This window comes from Diceros bicornis, chromosome 1 (genome assembly GCF_020826845.1).
Source record: "Diceros bicornis minor isolate mBicDic1 chromosome 1, mDicBic1.mat.cur, whole genome shotgun sequence".
Classification (NCBI taxonomy): Eukaryota; Metazoa; Chordata; class Mammalia; order Perissodactyla; family Rhinocerotidae; genus Diceros; species Diceros bicornis.
In genome coordinates this window covers 66,640,446-66,659,253 of record NC_080740.1, presented here as the reverse complement: position 1 = coordinate 66,659,253, position 18,808 = coordinate 66,640,446, and the positions used below count along the sequence as shown (strand labels likewise).

At 35.5% G+C, this 18,808-nt stretch overlaps 1 protein-coding gene across 7 annotated transcripts in view; it reads left to right on the top strand.

The window, feature by feature from the left end:
• The window catches only part of CSNK1A1 (casein kinase 1 alpha 1), a 50,732-nt gene that overhangs the window by 18,174 nt on the left and 13,750 nt on the right, over positions 1-18,808 (top strand). For 5 of the 7 annotated variants that reach the window (XR_009220478.1, XM_058543717.1, XM_058543736.1 and 2 more), the window contains exons 3-7: positions 6,546-6,672; positions 10,395-10,493; positions 12,862-12,945; positions 17,153-17,292; positions 18,471-18,549. Coding sequence is in view for 5 of the 7 variants with exons in the window: in XM_058543717.1 (XP_058399700.1) it covers positions 6,546-6,672; positions 10,395-10,493; positions 12,862-12,945; positions 17,153-17,292; positions 18,471-18,549 (529 nt within the window). In the remaining 2 variants the exon portion in view is untranslated. The remainder of the gene's footprint in view (positions 1-6,545; positions 6,673-10,394; positions 10,494-12,861; positions 12,946-17,152; positions 17,293-18,470; positions 18,550-18,808) is intronic. The other 2 variants (XR_009220482.1, XM_058543749.1) reach the window with 1 other exon arrangement.

Below are 18,808 nucleotides of genomic sequence, written 5' to 3'. Positions count from 1 at the left end.
TTTTTCTTTCTTTCTTTTTTTTTTTTTTTTTTGTCAGCCCTGAGCTAACATCTGTGCCAATCCTCCTCTTTTTTTGTTGAGGAAGACTGGCCCTGATCTAACATCCGTTAGAGCAGTAGTTCTTAACCTGGTTTAGGGGTATTCCCCCACCTCTACCCTCCAAGAGGATGGTGAATTTGGATAGGGAAAAAATTAACATCTTTATTTTCATGAACCTCAAACTGGATCTAGCATTTTTTTCTATTATAAATTATAAATGTAGGCAAGAGCCTCCCCACTAATTTTAGCAGTACCTATGGCTTTGTCACCAAGAGAAATCACAGATATTTTCATATCACATTGTTGTTGCAGGTATCTCAAAATATTGTTTACACTACAAAATTATAGTATTAATTAGACCTGCCCCTATATCTTATTATTTAATGCATTAATAAAGAGCATGTACATTACTATATCAAAATTGATTTTTTAAGTAATTTTATGGTAGCTGAATTTCTCTATAATTGGTTTCCTTTATAATGCTATGCATTATTTTATGCATTTAAAACATTCTGAGAGTGGGTCTATTGGCTTCATCAGACTACTAAAGTGGCAGGGGTGGGGAGGGGAGGGAATCCATGGCACCAAAAAGATTTAGAACTCTTGGTGTAGAATGAGTTACTCCAACCACCCCCACACCCCACACTCCACTGCCCCTCTCCCCCCACCCCACCCCAAGTTGTTTGGACAAGTTCTTGGTCATTGTGGCTAAATACATTGGTGCAGGATTGCTCTTTTAGTTGGTAGATTTCCAATAGTTACTTCCTTTTCCCTTCGTATTGTTTTTCAATTTTACATTACTTCCATGCTTGTTAATGCCCTCCCCAGGAGTGTGATATTTTTTTTTTTTTTTTTTTTTATTTTATTTTTCCCCCCCCAAACCCCAGTAGATAGTTGTATGTCATAGCTGCACATCCTTCTAGTTGCTGTATCTGGGACACGGCCTCAGCATGGCCGGAGAAGCGGTGCGTCGGTGCTCGCCCGGGATCCGAACCTGGGCCGCCAGCAGCGGAGCGCGCGCACTTAACCGCTAAGCCATGAGGCCGGCCCAAGGAGTGTGATATATTAGATATATAATTAATATCTAAAAAATTTTGAAATCATCACATTATCAGAATTATTACTTTGATGCCCATACCCACAGCTAAAAACTGTGGTTCTTTTCTCAGTTACTTCATGTCTAAATCATTTGTCAGTGTGGAGAAATCAATCTAATCTGTATTTGTGTTTATGGTTCTAGTTGCTTGTATTCTACAGTATTTGTTTTCTTTATTAAACCTGATTCTCCAGTGTCCTGCAGTAGCCAGATAGCAGCATTGAGTGTCTTTCTGTAGTGATAATGCTCCGGGTCCCAAACTGTTGCAAAGGTTTTTCTGCAAGTTGTAAATCCAAAGCATTAAGGATAAAAATTATGTGTTACCTTTTAAAATCTGATTGTATTTTAAATGTGAAATTGCAAGAGAAGGATAGATTGATGCTTTTACATTTTTGATGGCAGGAGAAATCAAGTTTAGATCATTAAATTCTAGATGCCTTGTATTCAGAGTAAAATGAAGCCCACAAAATCTAAGGAGCAAATGTGGACGGGGAAGCTTAAGGAGAATGATAGTTACATGGCAATCTTGTTTACCAAGAATTAATACAAAACCAGGAGGTAACTCACATTTACTCTAGTATCTAGTTCTCCTTCAGAAGGACTGAAGAGTTACCATGAATCAAAATGTAGTCAAACCTGTCTTGCCTTATTGGTTCTGTTTTCATAGTAAGATGGAGCTTAGTGTAAGTACTGACAGTTTTAGGTTCAAGTGTCTAAGACTCAAGTTCATAGATGCCTGCATCTTCCAGAAGTAATCAACAAATGAATGTGGTACCAGAAGGATTGGTGACTTAGGACACTCAGGAATTTAAATTGAGAATAGAGGGGTTGTATTGTGGTTGAGAGTGCCCTACTGTTAGAATCTGATAATTGGAGGAGAGGGGGAGAAGGAAGTGCCTTTCTTAACTGCTGTAAATGAATTATTAACCCCAACACACACAGAGACACCAAAAACAAACACAACAAAAAAGGGAAAAGAAGCCAACACGGCATGATTTACAATGAGAAGCAGGAAGGAAAAGGGTATAGGAAGAGATCAACAAGAGTTGCCTGTAGGTAATTTCTTCAGTCCATGGTAGTTTGGGCGCTGTTTAAGGAGTATCTATAATTTTAAGAATATATCTTCTATTATGAATGGCAAAATTATACTGTTAAGAATGGTACACATAAATATTAATGTATAGAAACATTGAAAGGAATTTGGACAAAAGAGAGCAGGGTGGCTGGAACTATTAGCAGTAGCAGCCTAAAGGGGGGAATCTGAGTTAATTCTTAGAGTTTAGCCAGATTTTACTAGACCAGGTCCTTATTTTCACTCTCATAAAAAGGAATATAAAGGTTGGATGATGATGTCTTGACAAGAGTCTAAGTTTGATAGACAGTGTCTTAAGAATGTAGGTGCTATGAAAATGGGTATATTATAGCACTGATTCAGTGCTTATACTTTATAGTTATTCGGTGAAGACTCTGACATTAATAGCCTACAGATGGGAAGATAAATGGCATAGGAAAAGATATTTGCTTGTTAAAACTATTGCTTTTAAACTTTTATAATTATTTGGCTTATTTGAATCAAAGATGAGTAGATGCTTCTTGATGACTTTATACTTTCAAAAGTACAGAGAGTGTTTTTGTATTCCTTGTTTTGTTTTCCTCATCTGCCAAATCAAGCACTCTCTACCCTGTTATAGTCTCTAATATGGCTTTTCATTCTTTAATTCAGCAAATGGTACTGAGCATTTCTTGCATGTAAGGCATTGTGCTGGATGCTGGAAATAGAGTTGTGAACAAGACACACACAATGGCTACCCCTATTATATTGGTCAGGATTTTCCAGAAAAACAGAACCAATGGAATGTACACACACATATAGACAGAGAGAAAGAGATTTATTATAGAGACTGGCTCACATAATTATGGAGGCTAAGTCCCACCATCTGTGGTCTGCAAGCTGGAGGCCCAGGAAAACCAGTGGTGTAGTTCTAGTCCAAGCCTAAAGGCCTAAGAACCAAAGGAGCCAGTCGTTTAAGTTCTAGTCTGAGTCCCAAGGCCTGAGAACCAGGAGCATGGATGTCCCAGCTCTAGCAGGGTTAATTCTCCCTTCCTCTGCATTTTTGTTCTATTCAGGCCCTCCACCTTGGAGAAGTGGATCTTCTTTACTTAGTCTGTCATTCAGATGCCAATGTTTTTGATTCAAATGCTAATCTCAAGCGACACCTTCATAGACACACCCCAAAGTAATGTTTTACCGGCTCTCCCAGTGTCTCTTAGCCCAGTCAGGTTGATGCACAAAATTAAACATCACACCTGTCAAGCTGATAGTCTGAAGGGGAGGACATACAATAAACAAGTATCTATTTTTCTGTTGTTGTTATTATCCTAGTCATAGGGATGGAACATATTTGGGTGCTTTAATCAGAACTGCATACTTATGATAATTATACTGATTTATTGTTCTTAGAAGTCCTTAGGCCTTATAGTGTTACCACCCAATGTGGGGCCTTCTGCTCGCCACAAGACATGCCAATAGTCAAGAGGCAAGGTGGTAGGAGAAAAAGGACGTTTTTGTTACAGCTAACTAGCAAGAGGGAAGATGGCCGACTCATGTCCAAAAGAACCACCTTAAGGGGGCACGAAATCTTACAGCGGTTATATAGGCCATTGGGTTATTGGGGAGGGGGTTAGGAATGTTGACCTTCTGGTGTTACAGACTGGGAGTGCCACACCAGACCTTTCAGTTTTCACTGATGATGGCTATCAGCACAGATTCTCTGTTCGGGGGGTCATCACATTCCTGAGGAACTCAGAAAAACAAAGTTATCATCTTATCGCAGCTGGGAGGTACATGCACAAGCAGGGGTTGTAAAAATGTACAGAGCAGTCAGATCTCCTGGAGGGTGCATATCCAGCTGGGTTAGTTTGTCAGAGGTCATTCAAAGTTACAATAGAGTTTTTCTTTTCTACAGTATGGCTTCCCTTATATCAATCTTGTCTTGAGCCGGTATCAATAGCAATACTTAAAATATTTCATTTCAGTCATTTTATTTCTTTTCTAAGATATTTCCATTTTCATAAAGAGATTTCTCAGAGAAAAGAAACCCCTACTTCACATCTCCACCTATAACACCTCTAATTGGTCCCCATGTCATTGTCACTCTTTCCCCTACTCCCCGATTTCCATATTGCATACCGATGCCAAGGCTGATCCTAAAACGTTGATTTAATGACATTGTGTCCTAGCCACACACTACTGATAGTTCCCCCAGTTATTTATATAATTTAAAACTCTTTAGCCAGGCATTCAAGAGTCTAATATAGCCCCAAACTATCAACCAAACTTGACTCTCCCCTCTATAGGAGACCGTGGTCTGTTCCTGAGCCTGCCTAGCACTTTTACTATCAAAATATCCCTGACTGGTAACAGCATTTTCACAAGGCTTTGGGCAGATTGAGTTCCTATTGATCTTTTGGTTTTCTGAATTCTGTCAGCTTTTTTTGTCAGCCTCAATGACTTGTGCATGTATCATCTTACATTTCTACTTTTTATGAGTGTTTTAATTTTTTAGCTAGATTTAGTTTGGATATGGGTTTACAGGAAAGGAGATGAGAGCAAAGAGATGGACCTTGCCTTCTCTTAGCATCTTCAGACCTGAAGGTACTTTTTTTTATGCTTTAAGTAAGTAATGATGGTTTTATAAATTGGGAACTCATTCTTCAGCCCACTTCCTGATTGGTCAGGCAAGACTAAGTTTAAAAGCATTGATTTGAAACAAATGGAAAATGAAACCCCTGCACTTGTTTTTTTTTTTTTTCACTTCCATCCATTAAGTTACTTGATTCTTCTGCATGTTTTCAAACTATTAGGAAGAATAAGGTCCCGGTCAAACCAGAGTTCTTTTCTTAATCTCATAGATAATTCAAGTACCTACATTGTACACATCTATTTACCACAGTGTACTTAGTAGCAATACCTCTTGTATTCACATAAAAAATGTCTGAAGATAAGACCCGAGTTTCTAGGCTGAAGGCATCTAGAAAGTGGAGAATAGAAGTGAGTTTGTTTGTTTGTTTGTTTATTTATTTATGAGGAAGATCAGCCCTGAGCTAACATCCATGCCAGTCCTCCTCTTTTTGCTGAGGAAGACTGGCTCTGAGCTAACATCTATTGCCAATCCTCCTCCTTTTTTTTTTTCCCCCAAAGCCCTAGTAGATAGTTGTATGTCATAGTTGCACATCCTTCTAGTTGCTGTATGTGGGACGCCGCCTCAGCATGGCTGGACAAGTGGTGCATCGGTGCGCGCCCAGCATCTGAATCCGCGCCGCCAGCAGTGGAGCGCGTGCACTTAACCGCTAAGCCACGGGGCTGGCCCCCCTCATTGCCTTTTGATCTTTCACTCTCAACATAAAATTCTAGGGAGCATATTCATTGTATCTAAATGTGGGACCACACCTATGTAGTTAACTTTGCATTTTCTAGAAAAATATAATTATTAAAATATTAAATCCTCATACTTTTCAAATATGGTAAATTTTGATATCAGTTCTTGTTGGAGTTAACAAAGAAGCTGCAGTCTGGCTTTTAAAATAGCTTGTGCTTTTTGTTTGTTTTGTTAACATTTTAAATGTTGGCCAATTTTCATTTTAAGCAGAATTCGTAATCTAGGTAAATTTGAACTAAAAATGGTAGTGTTTATTTCTAGGAAAGTCCCTTACCAGAATTATAGGCATATAGAAACTTGAAATCATTTATTGCAGTGATTCCCAGTCCTTGGAGTCTGAAATTAGCAGTAGATATTTCTTGAGTTATTGGGGACAAATTGTATATTTATCCATGGTAACACAGCACTGGATAATTAAAACATGATTCCAATCAAAAGTAAATGTCATCTTTGTGGTAATAGTGGTTATTTTCTGTAATCTGAAACTAAGCAAAAATGTGACTCCTTTTTTAAAAAAGGACAAGGAGTTATTGATTAGCTACAACTTGGTAGGAAATGGGACAGGAGTTTAATAAAAGGGATCTTTGCCTTCTGAAACATTTTAGAATGACTGATATAGTTTCTTTCATTTCTTCAATAGGAAATAAAACCAGTTGAGATTAAGAAACTTGCCCAAAGTCACAGGAATCAGTGGCAGATACGGTATAGAATTCAACTGCCCTAGAAAGAGAACTGTTAAGACTGCCATGCAAGTTCTTTCTCAATAGGACAATGGGGTCACTTGACAGGAAAAAAAAAAGTCTCCTTACACTTATTTTGTGTTGGGCAATGTAGTCAGTCAGTGGGTTCATCATCTGAATAGAGGGAAAACTATCTTATGCTTAGGGTTTAAGAATTTTTTAAATTTGGCAATATTAAGTGATAATTAACTTTTCATAACGCCCTCCCTTCTACTTTTCCCCTTTCGTTAGGTGGTATGGTCAGGAAAAAGACTACAATGTGCTAGTCATGGATCTTCTCGGACCCAGCCTAGAAGACCTCTTCAATTTCTGTTCGAGAAGGTTCACAATGAAAACTGTACTTATGTTAGCTGACCAGGTACGTGAAATTTTAATGAAAATAAAAACTGAGAATACTGCTGTTCACCACTATTTAACAGTAATTTAAATATTTATAAACCAGAGTATTATAATCCTATTTGTTACTATTTAACCTTAGGATTAGCAAAAAAAGAAAAAAAGATGATAGTATGGTATACTCATTCAAGTGTACTACTATAATATGACTTATAGATGTTTTCCTATGGATATAGGACAAAACGGATTATCTTGGTTTATTACTCACCTGTAGACTAGTAGTTTTCAAGCTGCTCATCAGATGGAGTGTATTTGTTTTAGTGTTGAATATAGCAGGTTTCTTTATAAGATTTTGTTTGAAGAAAGGGTTCAGTGTATATAAGTATAGATAAATATATACAGTCATGTGCCACATAACGTTTCTGTCGACAAGGGACTGCATATACTGGTCCCATGAGATTAGCACCATATAGCCTGGGTGTGTAGTAGGCTATACCGTCTAGGTTTGTGTGAATACACTCCATGATGATTGCATAACGATAAAATCGCCTAACGACACATTTCTCAGAACGTATCTCCATCATTAAGTGATATTTGACTGTATATTGGAATTTTGGTTAAATTAAGCAAATTGAATGCTATATATTATGTGTGAGACCCTAATGAAAGCTATATTTTTGAGGAAAATAAGGTACTGAAATAGTTTAAGGAAGAATTTTTGACCAAATAAATGCTTCTTGTGAAGCAATAGATTCTCAGCTGTTGGTAGTATTTAAGCAAAACTAGGGAAATTTTGGAGATGTCATGAATTAGATTCATGCATTGGCTGGAGGTTAGATTACAGTGTTTTAAAGCCAGAGCTTAGATTTTTCGATCTTAAGAAAATAAGAAAGAAAATTAGTTTTAAAGAATTTTAAGATGGGGGAATGGGGTCAGGAACAAGCCTTGAGGAAACAGATAATACGGTAAAAGGTAATAGGTAAATGTCAAGGAATTTATAATTTTAAATTTTGGTCAGGGTACCTTTAAGGGCAGGTATATGTTGGAAATGCTTCAAGGCAAACTCAGTGTCTTTCTAAAAATGCTGTGGAAGAGAATGACATTTTATAACTTAGATTTGATGTCATAATAAAGTAAAATGAGGTGATATACAGAACTGGCATTTAAGGTAGAAATTTAGAAAGTATAAATTCAAGTGATTAGAAAATAGTGCTCATTTTCTGTAATCAACACCATGTATTAAGCTTAACATAATACCGCTGAGTGGCTCAAGCAAATATTATTAGCAAATGATGGTGTTCTATTTGTGGCACGTTACGAACTCGGGTATTAAAAGGTTAAAAACCATTTAGTGTCTTTTAACTAACATGTGAGTGAATTCTAGTAAAAGTTTGTATTCTGTAGGCCTAGTGACACATAGGCATTCTTACAGTGAGCATTTATTCGGGGCCTACCACTGTACTTACTTAGCACTGGGGGTGCAAGGAAGAATAGGAATTAGTTCCTTCTCTCTAGGAACATAGAGTTGAGTAGAGAAAAATGGAAAAATACAGTGTTTAAGATTCTGTGATAGAAGTTTATATTGGGTGCACTGGTAACGTAGGAGAAAGAATGTACTTCAGGAAAGAGTGTTGCAAGAATGCGTTTGTTTAAGGAGGTAACAGCTAAGTCTTGCTCTGTAGATGATAGGCAACACTTGAAGTAGTTTGTGCCGTTAACTATCTTTTGCCTGACCTTTTCCCAGTGAATTAATAATCACAGTTTAATGATGGGTATTCCTTACCTAGGATAAATACATACATTAAGTGAGCCAAATGTTTTAATTCCTTTAATGTACAAGGTGCTGCTGTACTTAAAGGTGGTATTTGGACATTATATACATCTACTTCCTTGTAAGTAGAAATAGTTTAAGCCAGGGATTACAGATTTAACTTCAAAAGAACATTGGTCAGCGCCAGCCTGGTGGTGTAACGGTTAAGTTCCCATGCTCCTGCTTCAGCAGCCCAGGGTTTGCAGGTTCGGATCCTGGGCGCGGACCGACAGATGCACCGCTTGTCAAGCCATGCTCTGGCGGTATCCCATATAAAGTAGAGGAAGATGGGCACGCATATTAGCTCAGGGCTAGCTAATCTTCCTCACACACACATACACAAAAAGACATTTGTCAAGGTAGAGGAGTAAGATTTAGAATCTGTATATCCATGGTAATAAAAGCTCTGGGGAAAATGGGGACAAATAAAAAATAGAATCTTGGCACATACTACTGAAAGAGCAAGAACATATGGGTAAAAAGATAACGTCGGCAGTCTTTGGATGTGCAAAACATTTTCAAATACAACTTCTAAGTATTTTACAGAAAAGGTAGACATTTGATAATTTGAAAATTAAAACTTACAGAAGAGGTGCCAATATAGTTGACACATTTTTAAAAATTTAAATCTTTACACAACTGACAAAAGATTGTCTATTGTATGCAATGGAATTCTTAAAAATTGATGAGAAAAGGACAAGCCGAAAGAATAATGGACAAAGAGTATAGATTGACAGTTCATAAAATAATAAATCTTATATGGTCAGTAAAAATGAGCAGATTTCCAAGCTAAGCATTAAGACCAAGTACAAGTGAGGTCGATACCTGTCAAATTGGCAAAATATAACTTTGCTAACAGGAAAAAGAATACTCTCAAATACTGTTGGAAAAATGAGTTGTTATAGCCTATTTTGAAAGGCAGTCTGATGGCACCTATCAAAATGAAATACGTACATACCCTTCAACCCAGGAACTCTCCCTGTAATTGTATGGGATGTATTGCCCATAAAAATAAAAGCACTAGAAGATAAGGATATGTTTAAGTATATTAGTAGCATTATTGTTTACAGTGGGAAAATACTGGAAACAATGAGAATACTGTGAGTTGGGAGATGATTGGGAAAAACTTAAATCTATGCCACAGACTATTTGTAGCCATTGAAAAGAGGACCAAGACCTATGCTATTTGACTTGGCAGAATTTCCAAGAAATTGAGAGCCGCTTGTTAGAAAGACATGTTTACTATTCAGTTTTTGAATATGATTATATAATATAAATGTGGAGAAAAAACATGGGCGAGTCCAAAAAGCATGCCAGAAAGGAAACAATAAAGTGAATAGAATGCTTCTTTTTCAATTTAAAACAATAACAATGACTTATAGCTATGTCTGTCAATTGGTCATAATTCCCTATTCCCAAGTATATGTGTGTGTCTGACTTTATGCAGTGTGTATATAAGAGCATGGAAATAGATCTGGGTGGTGCCAGGCTGTTTTAACACAGGTTACCTCAGGGGACATAGAATTGGGTGATGATTTAGCTTTTACTTTATATAATTTATTACAACAACTGAAACAATTCTAAATTTATTACTTTTGTAATTTAAAAATTGCAAACAGCAATTCTTCCTGTCACGTTAGATGCTGTCATGTTTATAATCATTAACACTGGAAGAGCAAGCCAAAGGATGCTGCAGGTTTGTGCTTAGATATCCATCAATTTAGAGAGAAAAGATATGCATCAGTCTAGGGATAAATGGAGAACCTGCTTGCCCTTTCCGTTTGATTTTGTCTACCACTGTCTTTGTGAATTCTATGAATAAAGTTATTAAAATATACTGTGATTTTAAAAAATAATTGAGAAATAATGTGTTGCTTTCTTTCATTACTTAATTCAAATGACTTAATTATTTCTCCCCTTTTTTTTTTTTCTAGATGATCAGTAGAATTGAATATGTGCATACAAAGAATTTTATACACAGAGACATTAAACCAGATAACTTCCTAATGGGTATTGGGCGTCACTGTAATAAGGTTAGTCAAATGTTCTTTGCATGAAAGAACAAAGAGTAAAAACTCCAAGAATTGCTTTGGTAAACTTGCAATCTTTAAAAAGTCATAGTAAATTGAATTTGCTGTTGATAATTGCTTTAGAAGATTGTGCTAGAAGGATAATTGGCTAACTCGATTAACTTAGTAACTTGAAAGAAATTCTCTCCAACTTACCCACCGAGGTTATCTATATGGAAATATAAAATTCCCAGGAGCTTTATAATGAAATGTAATATCTATGTTAACTATTCAACAGTTGTATCTGTTTTTCATTCATTCAAATAGTGAAAAACCCCATATACTTTTCTTCCTGAATACTAAAAATCAGATTTTAACCTTTGTCTCTGAAATGTGGGTTTTTGCAATATATGTGCTTGTGCCAGCGTGGGAACCACTGACCCATCTGTCACCATGGCGATAACATTTGCTGAATGAGCTAGTTGATAATGAGAATTCTTCAGTCCTTGGATTTGTTTATTCAAAAGGATAGCTTCTGGGCCTTCTTCAAAAGTAGTTGACAGTTTCTTACTTGGGTGCCAAGTTGGGTGGATTCTCCACCCCTCTTCCCCCTTTCAAAGGAAAATACAGACAAGTGAAATGAACATTTATACAACAAAATTAGTATTCTTTGAGTTCTCAGAATGGTTGAACTAATGGGGCAATTGGGTTTTAGCTAGTGATGCATGATTGCAGTTAGAAACTAATTGTGTTGAAATTTTTTCTGCAATGATTAGTTTTATTGAGTGAATTGCTTTATTTATCGATTCAATGTTGAGCTCGGGCAGACAGGCAGCATTGGCAATGCACTAAGCATGTTATGATCTGATGACCTAATAGAAATTCTCAACTTCAGGACAACTTGGGGGCTTTTTTGTTTTTTGTGTTTTTTTCTTTTGTTTTTACAAGGAAGATTCCCATTTGTTTAATTAAACCATTAGTGAATGTTTGGTGTTTTTAGGTCTAGCTATAAATGTTTACCTTTGTTTGCCTGTATGAATGCCAACTTGGAGCCATTACCATTAGAACTGGTGTTGTTAATACACGAGACATTAATGTTGGTCTGACCAAGTTTTAGGAAATTAAAATTTTTGTTGAAAGCTGAGCTTTAAATAATAAAAGGTGTTTAAATCTACATATAACTTACCTTGCCATTCCCAAATTACATTTTTTTTTTTTTTTTTAATATTATGTAGGTTCTCTCTTTGAAGCGTCCAGGTTCTTAATTGTTATTGCAAAACCTGGTAATTGAATTGAAAAAAAATTACTGGTGTTAATTTTTTGGGCAGTTTTGTCAGTTTGACCCTAATCTTTTGACTGTTTCCTAGCCCTCTCCTTCCCATTTTCTTCCCACTAAAGACCCATTATCCTGCTGTGATCCGTGTTCTGCATGTTGACATTGCAGTACATGGTTTTTGCCTTAAAATTAAATGCTGACCTAGATAATACCTCTTTGCTTCCCCCCTCCCCTTTAAAAATAGCTTGTTAATCACATGGTTGTGTTAGGAAATCCAAATTGCCCAGTGATGAAAACCTTTTTAGGATCTTGTGTCCTCTTCAGAGATATTAAAAAGAAGATTGTGGAGCTGCTTGCTGTTATACAGATTCAGAGAGACTCAGGGGTAGAAGCGCAGTGTTTTACTTAACTAAGATTCAAATTCTAAATGTTGTTGAACATTTTAGATTAGTGTTTTGTTTATGTAGTTGGTTTTTAGTGTTTTCTGTATTAGAGTTTGAAAAATGCCAGTTATATGAAACTGGATTCCTTGGTCAGCTTGTTCCAGTAGTTTTCTATTCTTGGGAAAAAAAAGTTTTGGGGGGCTTGTGAGGTTGATTTTTAAAGTCAAATTTCTTATTTGGAAAATTGTTCTGAATTTGATATTTAGGAGTAGCAACTCCAATCTTTGCTCATCTCGTCCAGTAATCAGCCCTGCATGCTTATGAAAATAAATTTTAAGGTGACTAAATGCCTTCTACCTCTTCCTTACTGAAGATTTTTTTCCCCTGTACAATCTTTTTGGGGAAGGGCAGATTGTGGTACTAAAGATTGCAGATCCAAATTCCCTGTTTTTAATTAAAATTAAAGAGCCAAATGTCACCATTGCTCTCCCTGTTTCAGGCAGTGACACAATATAGTGGCATTAAAAACCTGAGTATTTTCCAGAATTCAAATGTTCTTGAGCATGTGATTCTTATTTGGAAAACTGAGAAGCTACAGTGCTTGGTGGAAGAAGGATGGCATTTGGCTACCCTGTTCTTTCTCTAATGCCTCGGTGTTGCCTGTCTGCGCCGGCCATTGTTGCAATGTGAGCAATACTGTTTGATGCACTGCCACCCTCTATTGTCTGTTTAGTGTTTAGAATCTCCAGTGGGGAAGAGGAAAAGAAGCATGACTGTTAGTACTTCTCAGGACCCATCTTTCTCAGGATTAAACCAGGTCTGAAACTGTCTCCTATTCCAACCTCAATCCCAAATTCATGTGCTTTTCTTTTTTATTGTTTTATTTTGATTATTTTTGTTTTGTTTTAATTCTGGAGAATATAGATCTTGCTCTAGCACCTCTTACGTTGGCATTATTCAGACATACTTGGCAAACATAACATTACTAAGGTTTCTTTGTGGCTTTTGCTTAAAGCTTGTAAAGTTCAGAGAAAACATAAATAAAAACAGGATTATGTTTATATGTCTAATATCCACATGAGGAAATAATATGTTGGTCTAGTATTGAAATTCTTTACCTAATGGTAAATTTGAGATAGACTGTTTAGTTTTTAAAAACGTATTTGGAGTTGCAGAACTTAATGCATGAAATACATCTAAATTCAGTTGCATCAGTGCTGTATGATGACTATATTCTGCCTCAACTCTCTTCCCCTTCCCTAATGAACTTCAGATAAGTGTAGATCAGATTTCAGATCTAGTGTTTCTAGAATTGATTTACCTCAATCAGTGAATTCTTTCAGTTTCAACCAATGGCATAAAATGCTTAAAGAGCACTATGTGCCCTGAAGCTATAAGACATTTCATTCTAATGATATAGCAGTAACATAACTGAAGCACTTATCAAACAATTACTATTAGTAACACATAAGATCAGTTAAATGAATGCATAACCTGATGATTTAGTGTTTGGCAGGCTAGATAAACACCCAAATAATTTTCTAAATATTTTTTAAATGTAAGCAGAATTCTTCATATTTTCTTTTACTTTTGTAGAAGTTAGCTTTCTTGCTGTATGACTTTTCAGACAAGGGAAAATGATGTTTTCTTTTAATCAGAAAATTTAGCTACATAAATTTTGAAGTTCCTGGACAAATGAATCTTTATCGTTCAATTTAGTATACACTGAGAAGGAAGTATTCGCATGAGTAATCAAAAAGGAAAAAAAGTTGTATTTGATATGTGAGCATACTTTGTAGTTCCTTAATTACCATATGCATCATCTGGGTAATCATTTAATCTTTTCTCATACTGCCCAGCGTTATTCCAGGGACCACCTTCTCCTGTTGTTAAAAAAGTTTCAGAAATTCAAATTTCTTTTTATTCATAAAAAAATACCAACTGGTGACTAGATCTTGGTTAAGGGGGGTAATTAGACACATTATAAGGCAACTTTAGTGCCCTGTTTTTACTTATCCATCCATTCACACATTTTACTTATGTTTTGTAGCATAATCATTTAATAATTTCCATAAAATTCTACTGAATAGTTTATATTCTGTACATACAGGTTAGCTGGGTTGAGAGGAAAAGTGATCTTGTGAATTTTTTGGAAGGGCAGGGGAATGTGACCCCTGATTCAGAGAAAAATTGCTGCAAATACTAAACTAAAATTGGTAATAGTGTTTCTGAAGAAAATGCACCTCTGCTGGATGGAGTTATGCCAGTATATCCAACATTAACTCGTTTCCACATGCCTTTGGAAGGCTGCATTCTTTCAAACAGGCACAAATTTTACTTAGAACATGCAATTAAAATCCACAGAAAAGTAGCTTGACCCTCTCAAAGAGATTAGACCTCTTTGCATATGCAAACCTATAAAAATAAGTTATCTTACAACTTACTGAATATTGTCTTTTCCTCATTGGGTTCTGCCTTTACGTAGTTGCGGCTGTTTGGTTAAGTATCCTTGGTATCACGTGGTTTCATGTAAACACTTCCATCATGTGTTTATATTTCTTTCTTTCTTTATTTATTTATTTTATTTATTTTTTTGTGAGGAAGATGGGGCCCTGAGCTAACATCTGCCAATCCTCCTCTTTTTGCTGAGGAAGACTGGCCCTGGGCTAACATCCATGCCCATCTTCCTCCACTTTATATGGGATGCCGCCACAGCATGGCCTGACAAGCGGTGCGTCAGTGCGCGCCTGGGATCCGAACCAGCAAACCTCGGGCTGCCGTAGCGGAGCGCAAGCACTTAATTGCTTGCGCCACTGGGCCGGTCCCTATATTCATTTTTAAATTCAAAGCATAGAGAGCTACTTAAGGAACCTTGATAGATACCAAAGATAATGAACTACCAAGAGATTTTAAAAAATTTTGTTTTAAATAGTTTTTCTTTCAGTTGTTTGCCCTTAAAATAGAATACCTTTGTTTAGCAGTGACATTACTCTTCCTGGCTTATTTTCAGTTTTCAAGAGAAAATTTTAAATTGATTTATTTGCTTTGTAGTTTTTGTTTTGATTAAAGATTGAGATATTTAAGAAGATAGTGTTTGTGTTATTTTTAATTTTCTTGACTTAGATTTCATCCTTTAGAGTTGTAGAAGGAAAGAATTCTCTAGTGAACACTGAGTTTTTATAAAGCAATCTTTTAGTTGTGAACAAGTGTCTGGTTATTGAGTTACAAATTGAGCTACTGAAGGTAGATTGAGATGTGAATGAAACTATCCAGACATAATCATGTCTGAGTTGTTCCTATTTTCTCCTTCATTTTGAAGTACTAAAGGAAGCTGTGCTAGAAAGCATCCCTTAGAGGAGAGTCTGTCCTAATCAGTTTTTATTCAAAACCCACATAATTCTTAGGGATATTTTTAAAATACCATGAAGCTAGATGTCCTTTTGTGTTTATTTTTCCCTTGTTTTCTTTCCATGTGAATCTGCAGAACCTAAGGAACAATTTTTTTGTTTTGCTTAATAGAAGTGTATTTTGCACATTTTACTATTTGTGTACTGATTTTTGAAACTTAAGAGTATGAGCTTTCTCTTAGTGTTTTATAATGCTAACTTTCTCATATTCCTGTGATAACTCGATTGCTTAGGGAGTGAGTTTAATCAGAGAACTTTCATTATCCACTTACATTTTACTAAAAATTTAATCTTGATTTTAATAGTAGACTAGGTGAAAATAAGTATCTCTGTTAAAATGGTTATAAAAGCTCAAACCTCAGTGCCTTTGTCCTTCATCATATAACTAAGAGAGGCGCTTGGTCACATCTTTTTCACCTAAATTAATAACTTGGTTTATTTATATTTTGACACAAACCCTAACAGATTAGGTGATTGGGTTTTCCAGCTCATCACAGGATATAAACTGGCAGAAGGGACCCAGTGTCAGCCTAATGGAAAGAAGTACAGAATTTAGGCATAACTAGAAAAAAATAATCTAGGGCTGTATATTGTAAGGGCATATAAACTTACCTTGCTCAATAGTCTTTGTAGACATAACTTTTAATAAGTGATTTTTGTGATAAAGGCTAAAATTTTAAGTGAAGATTATTTATTTTGCTTTAGAAGGTAGGTAAATATTCATATATTGTTTTTTTTTTTGGTCAGAAAATAGTTTCATTTGTTTTTTTTTTCTTTTAAAGGTTTTAATCGTGGAGAGTAAACCTGAATTACTTGAAAAAATTAGCTGCATTATAAACGAGATCTTATTCCCTGTGTACCATATAAATAAGATGGCACAAAACATTATTTTGTTCTAAGACACTAGTTTGGTTTTTAGTTAGCTTATTTAAACTGCTAATTGTAAGCCACCTTGATTTAAATAAATACTAAATGCCTTTTTAAGATTTTAGATAAACTTGTTATATTTTCTAGAAGCTTAACCTGATCACATGCATAAATGTCAATGGGAAGTATTATTATGTAATGCATGCTTGTTTTAAAAATGCTTATTTTTTGTTAATTAAAAAATCTTGATTTTGTTGTCAGTATCAACCTTTCAGAGTTGTCTTATTTTAGGTAATGAGCATTCTGTTGGCATACTGAAGAGTGGCCTTTGTAGAATGGAAGAGTTCCAGATAGCTTATGTCTAGTTTTTGAAACCTCGTGCTTGTTTACCAGTAGTAGCAGGACGTCAGATTTCATTACGGCTCACAGCACACTTGTCAACTCTGCTCTCAAGCATGTATACATTTCTCCACTATTATTTTAAAGACAGGCTCCCAAGTGTATAATGAACTGGGCCTGTGAAATTTGTTCAGCTGACAAGGATCAACTACTTTATTTAACTGTATTTTTTAACTTGATTTATTGATGAGGGCTAGTAAAGGCTTATTGGAGTGTTAAGTTTATTCATTTCTGTTCTGCTTATAAAACTTTATATAGTTGAACAAAATAGAATAAATGCCATTTAATGAACAAGAAACAGTTTAATTGAACAAGGTTGGAAACCTAATGTCTCTTTATTTTCTTTTAAAGTTATTCCTTATTGATTTTGGTTTGGCCAAAAAGTACAGAGACAACAGGACAAGGCAACACATACCATACAGAGAAGATAAAAATCTCACTGGCACTGCCCGATACGCTAGCATCAATGCACATCTTGGTATTGAACAGAGGTGAGTTTGAAAATTGAATGTGTTTGTGAAATCCATAGCAAAAGCCATTAATGGGTTTTTGAAATATTTTAAGTAGTTTCTTACAGTATCTAAAGATGTCTCTTGGCTGAGGATTTGAAGGATGCTTATTAATCCTGTTACCTGCTGCTTTAGCCAAGTACAGAGGAGCTAGTTAAATGAGGCCTTTTGGTTTTCTTTGTTGAAAGTTGCCTCTTGGGGAGAAAAGATTGCATGATGGAAAGTTAGAAGCATAAATACAATTTTGTCTCAATGTTTATTGTCGTAGCTGAAGACAGTACTGATTTTCTTCATGCTGATCTTGGCCTTTTTATATTTTAATGATGCAAGTTGAGTTTTGGGGAAGAATATATTGGTTATTTTTATAAGGAAAATGTTATCTGAGTTCTGATGAACCAAAAGGGGTGTTGGTGGACCATCTCCTGTTCTACTCTTCCACTGCTACATAAACAAATAGGATCTGGTTTGAAGTAAACATTGTCATGATCTCTACACTCTATTTCTTGACTTGAGTTTTAATTTTTCATATTCCTTTCATCTTTTATCAGTCATTGTTTGCTCCTTAAAACAAGCATAGAAATGACAAATGATAGGCTTCCAGGTTAGGGAATCTTATGAGAAGAATTTTAAGTTGAGGAATATCCATGAATATCTGAATACCCTGGGTTAAACTGTAATTTTGCATTTCCTGTAGGCCAAAGTATTATCAGTCCTTAAATACATGTATCTATCTGGATATATTTGTATATGTGTGTATATGTATTCATATTCATATAGATGTTTAATTAGCTTTAAAATGTCCATTTATTTCAGCATCCCTGAAGTTATTTTTTGTGAACTTCTGCAAAACTTACATGTGTGCTGCTACTTCCTTCTTCCATTCTCATTAACTTCATTTGGAAAATTGTTTAGCTAAATCCTTTTGCTCTTCTTTAAAAATTAAATTGCAAGACGGTGTTGGATTTTATAATTTTGCACTCTTTGAGAAGATTTTGTTTAGAAGTAACTCATGAACTTTTTTATTACCTTTATGTACCTTCTTGCACAAGATACCAAATTGCTCCCTCTCCTACTTGGGAAAATTTCTTTTTGTTACCTGGCTTTCTTTCATATGGTTTCCATAATAATTCCAGCTCATAAATTTACGTTTTCTTTTCTAGTCGCCGAGATGACATGGAATCATTAGGATATGTTTTGATGTATTTTAATAGAACCAGCCTGCCATGGCAAGGACTAAAGGTAAACCAGACTAACATTATCAGTTTTTTGTTTTGTTTTAAGAATAAAAATAAGTATTGAAGATGACCTTTAAGTTTTTTTTCAAATATGAGATTTTCTGAGAGTGAATTAACTTTATTTTTACCTTTTATTGGGAAAATAAAATCTGATTGTTTCAGTAAGAATTAAGTTAATAGACTCCCGCAGTCACACCTGAAAAACAGTTTCCTTTGGGACAGTAAGCAGGTACCCATTGGTAACCAGTAGCTTTATCTGGATG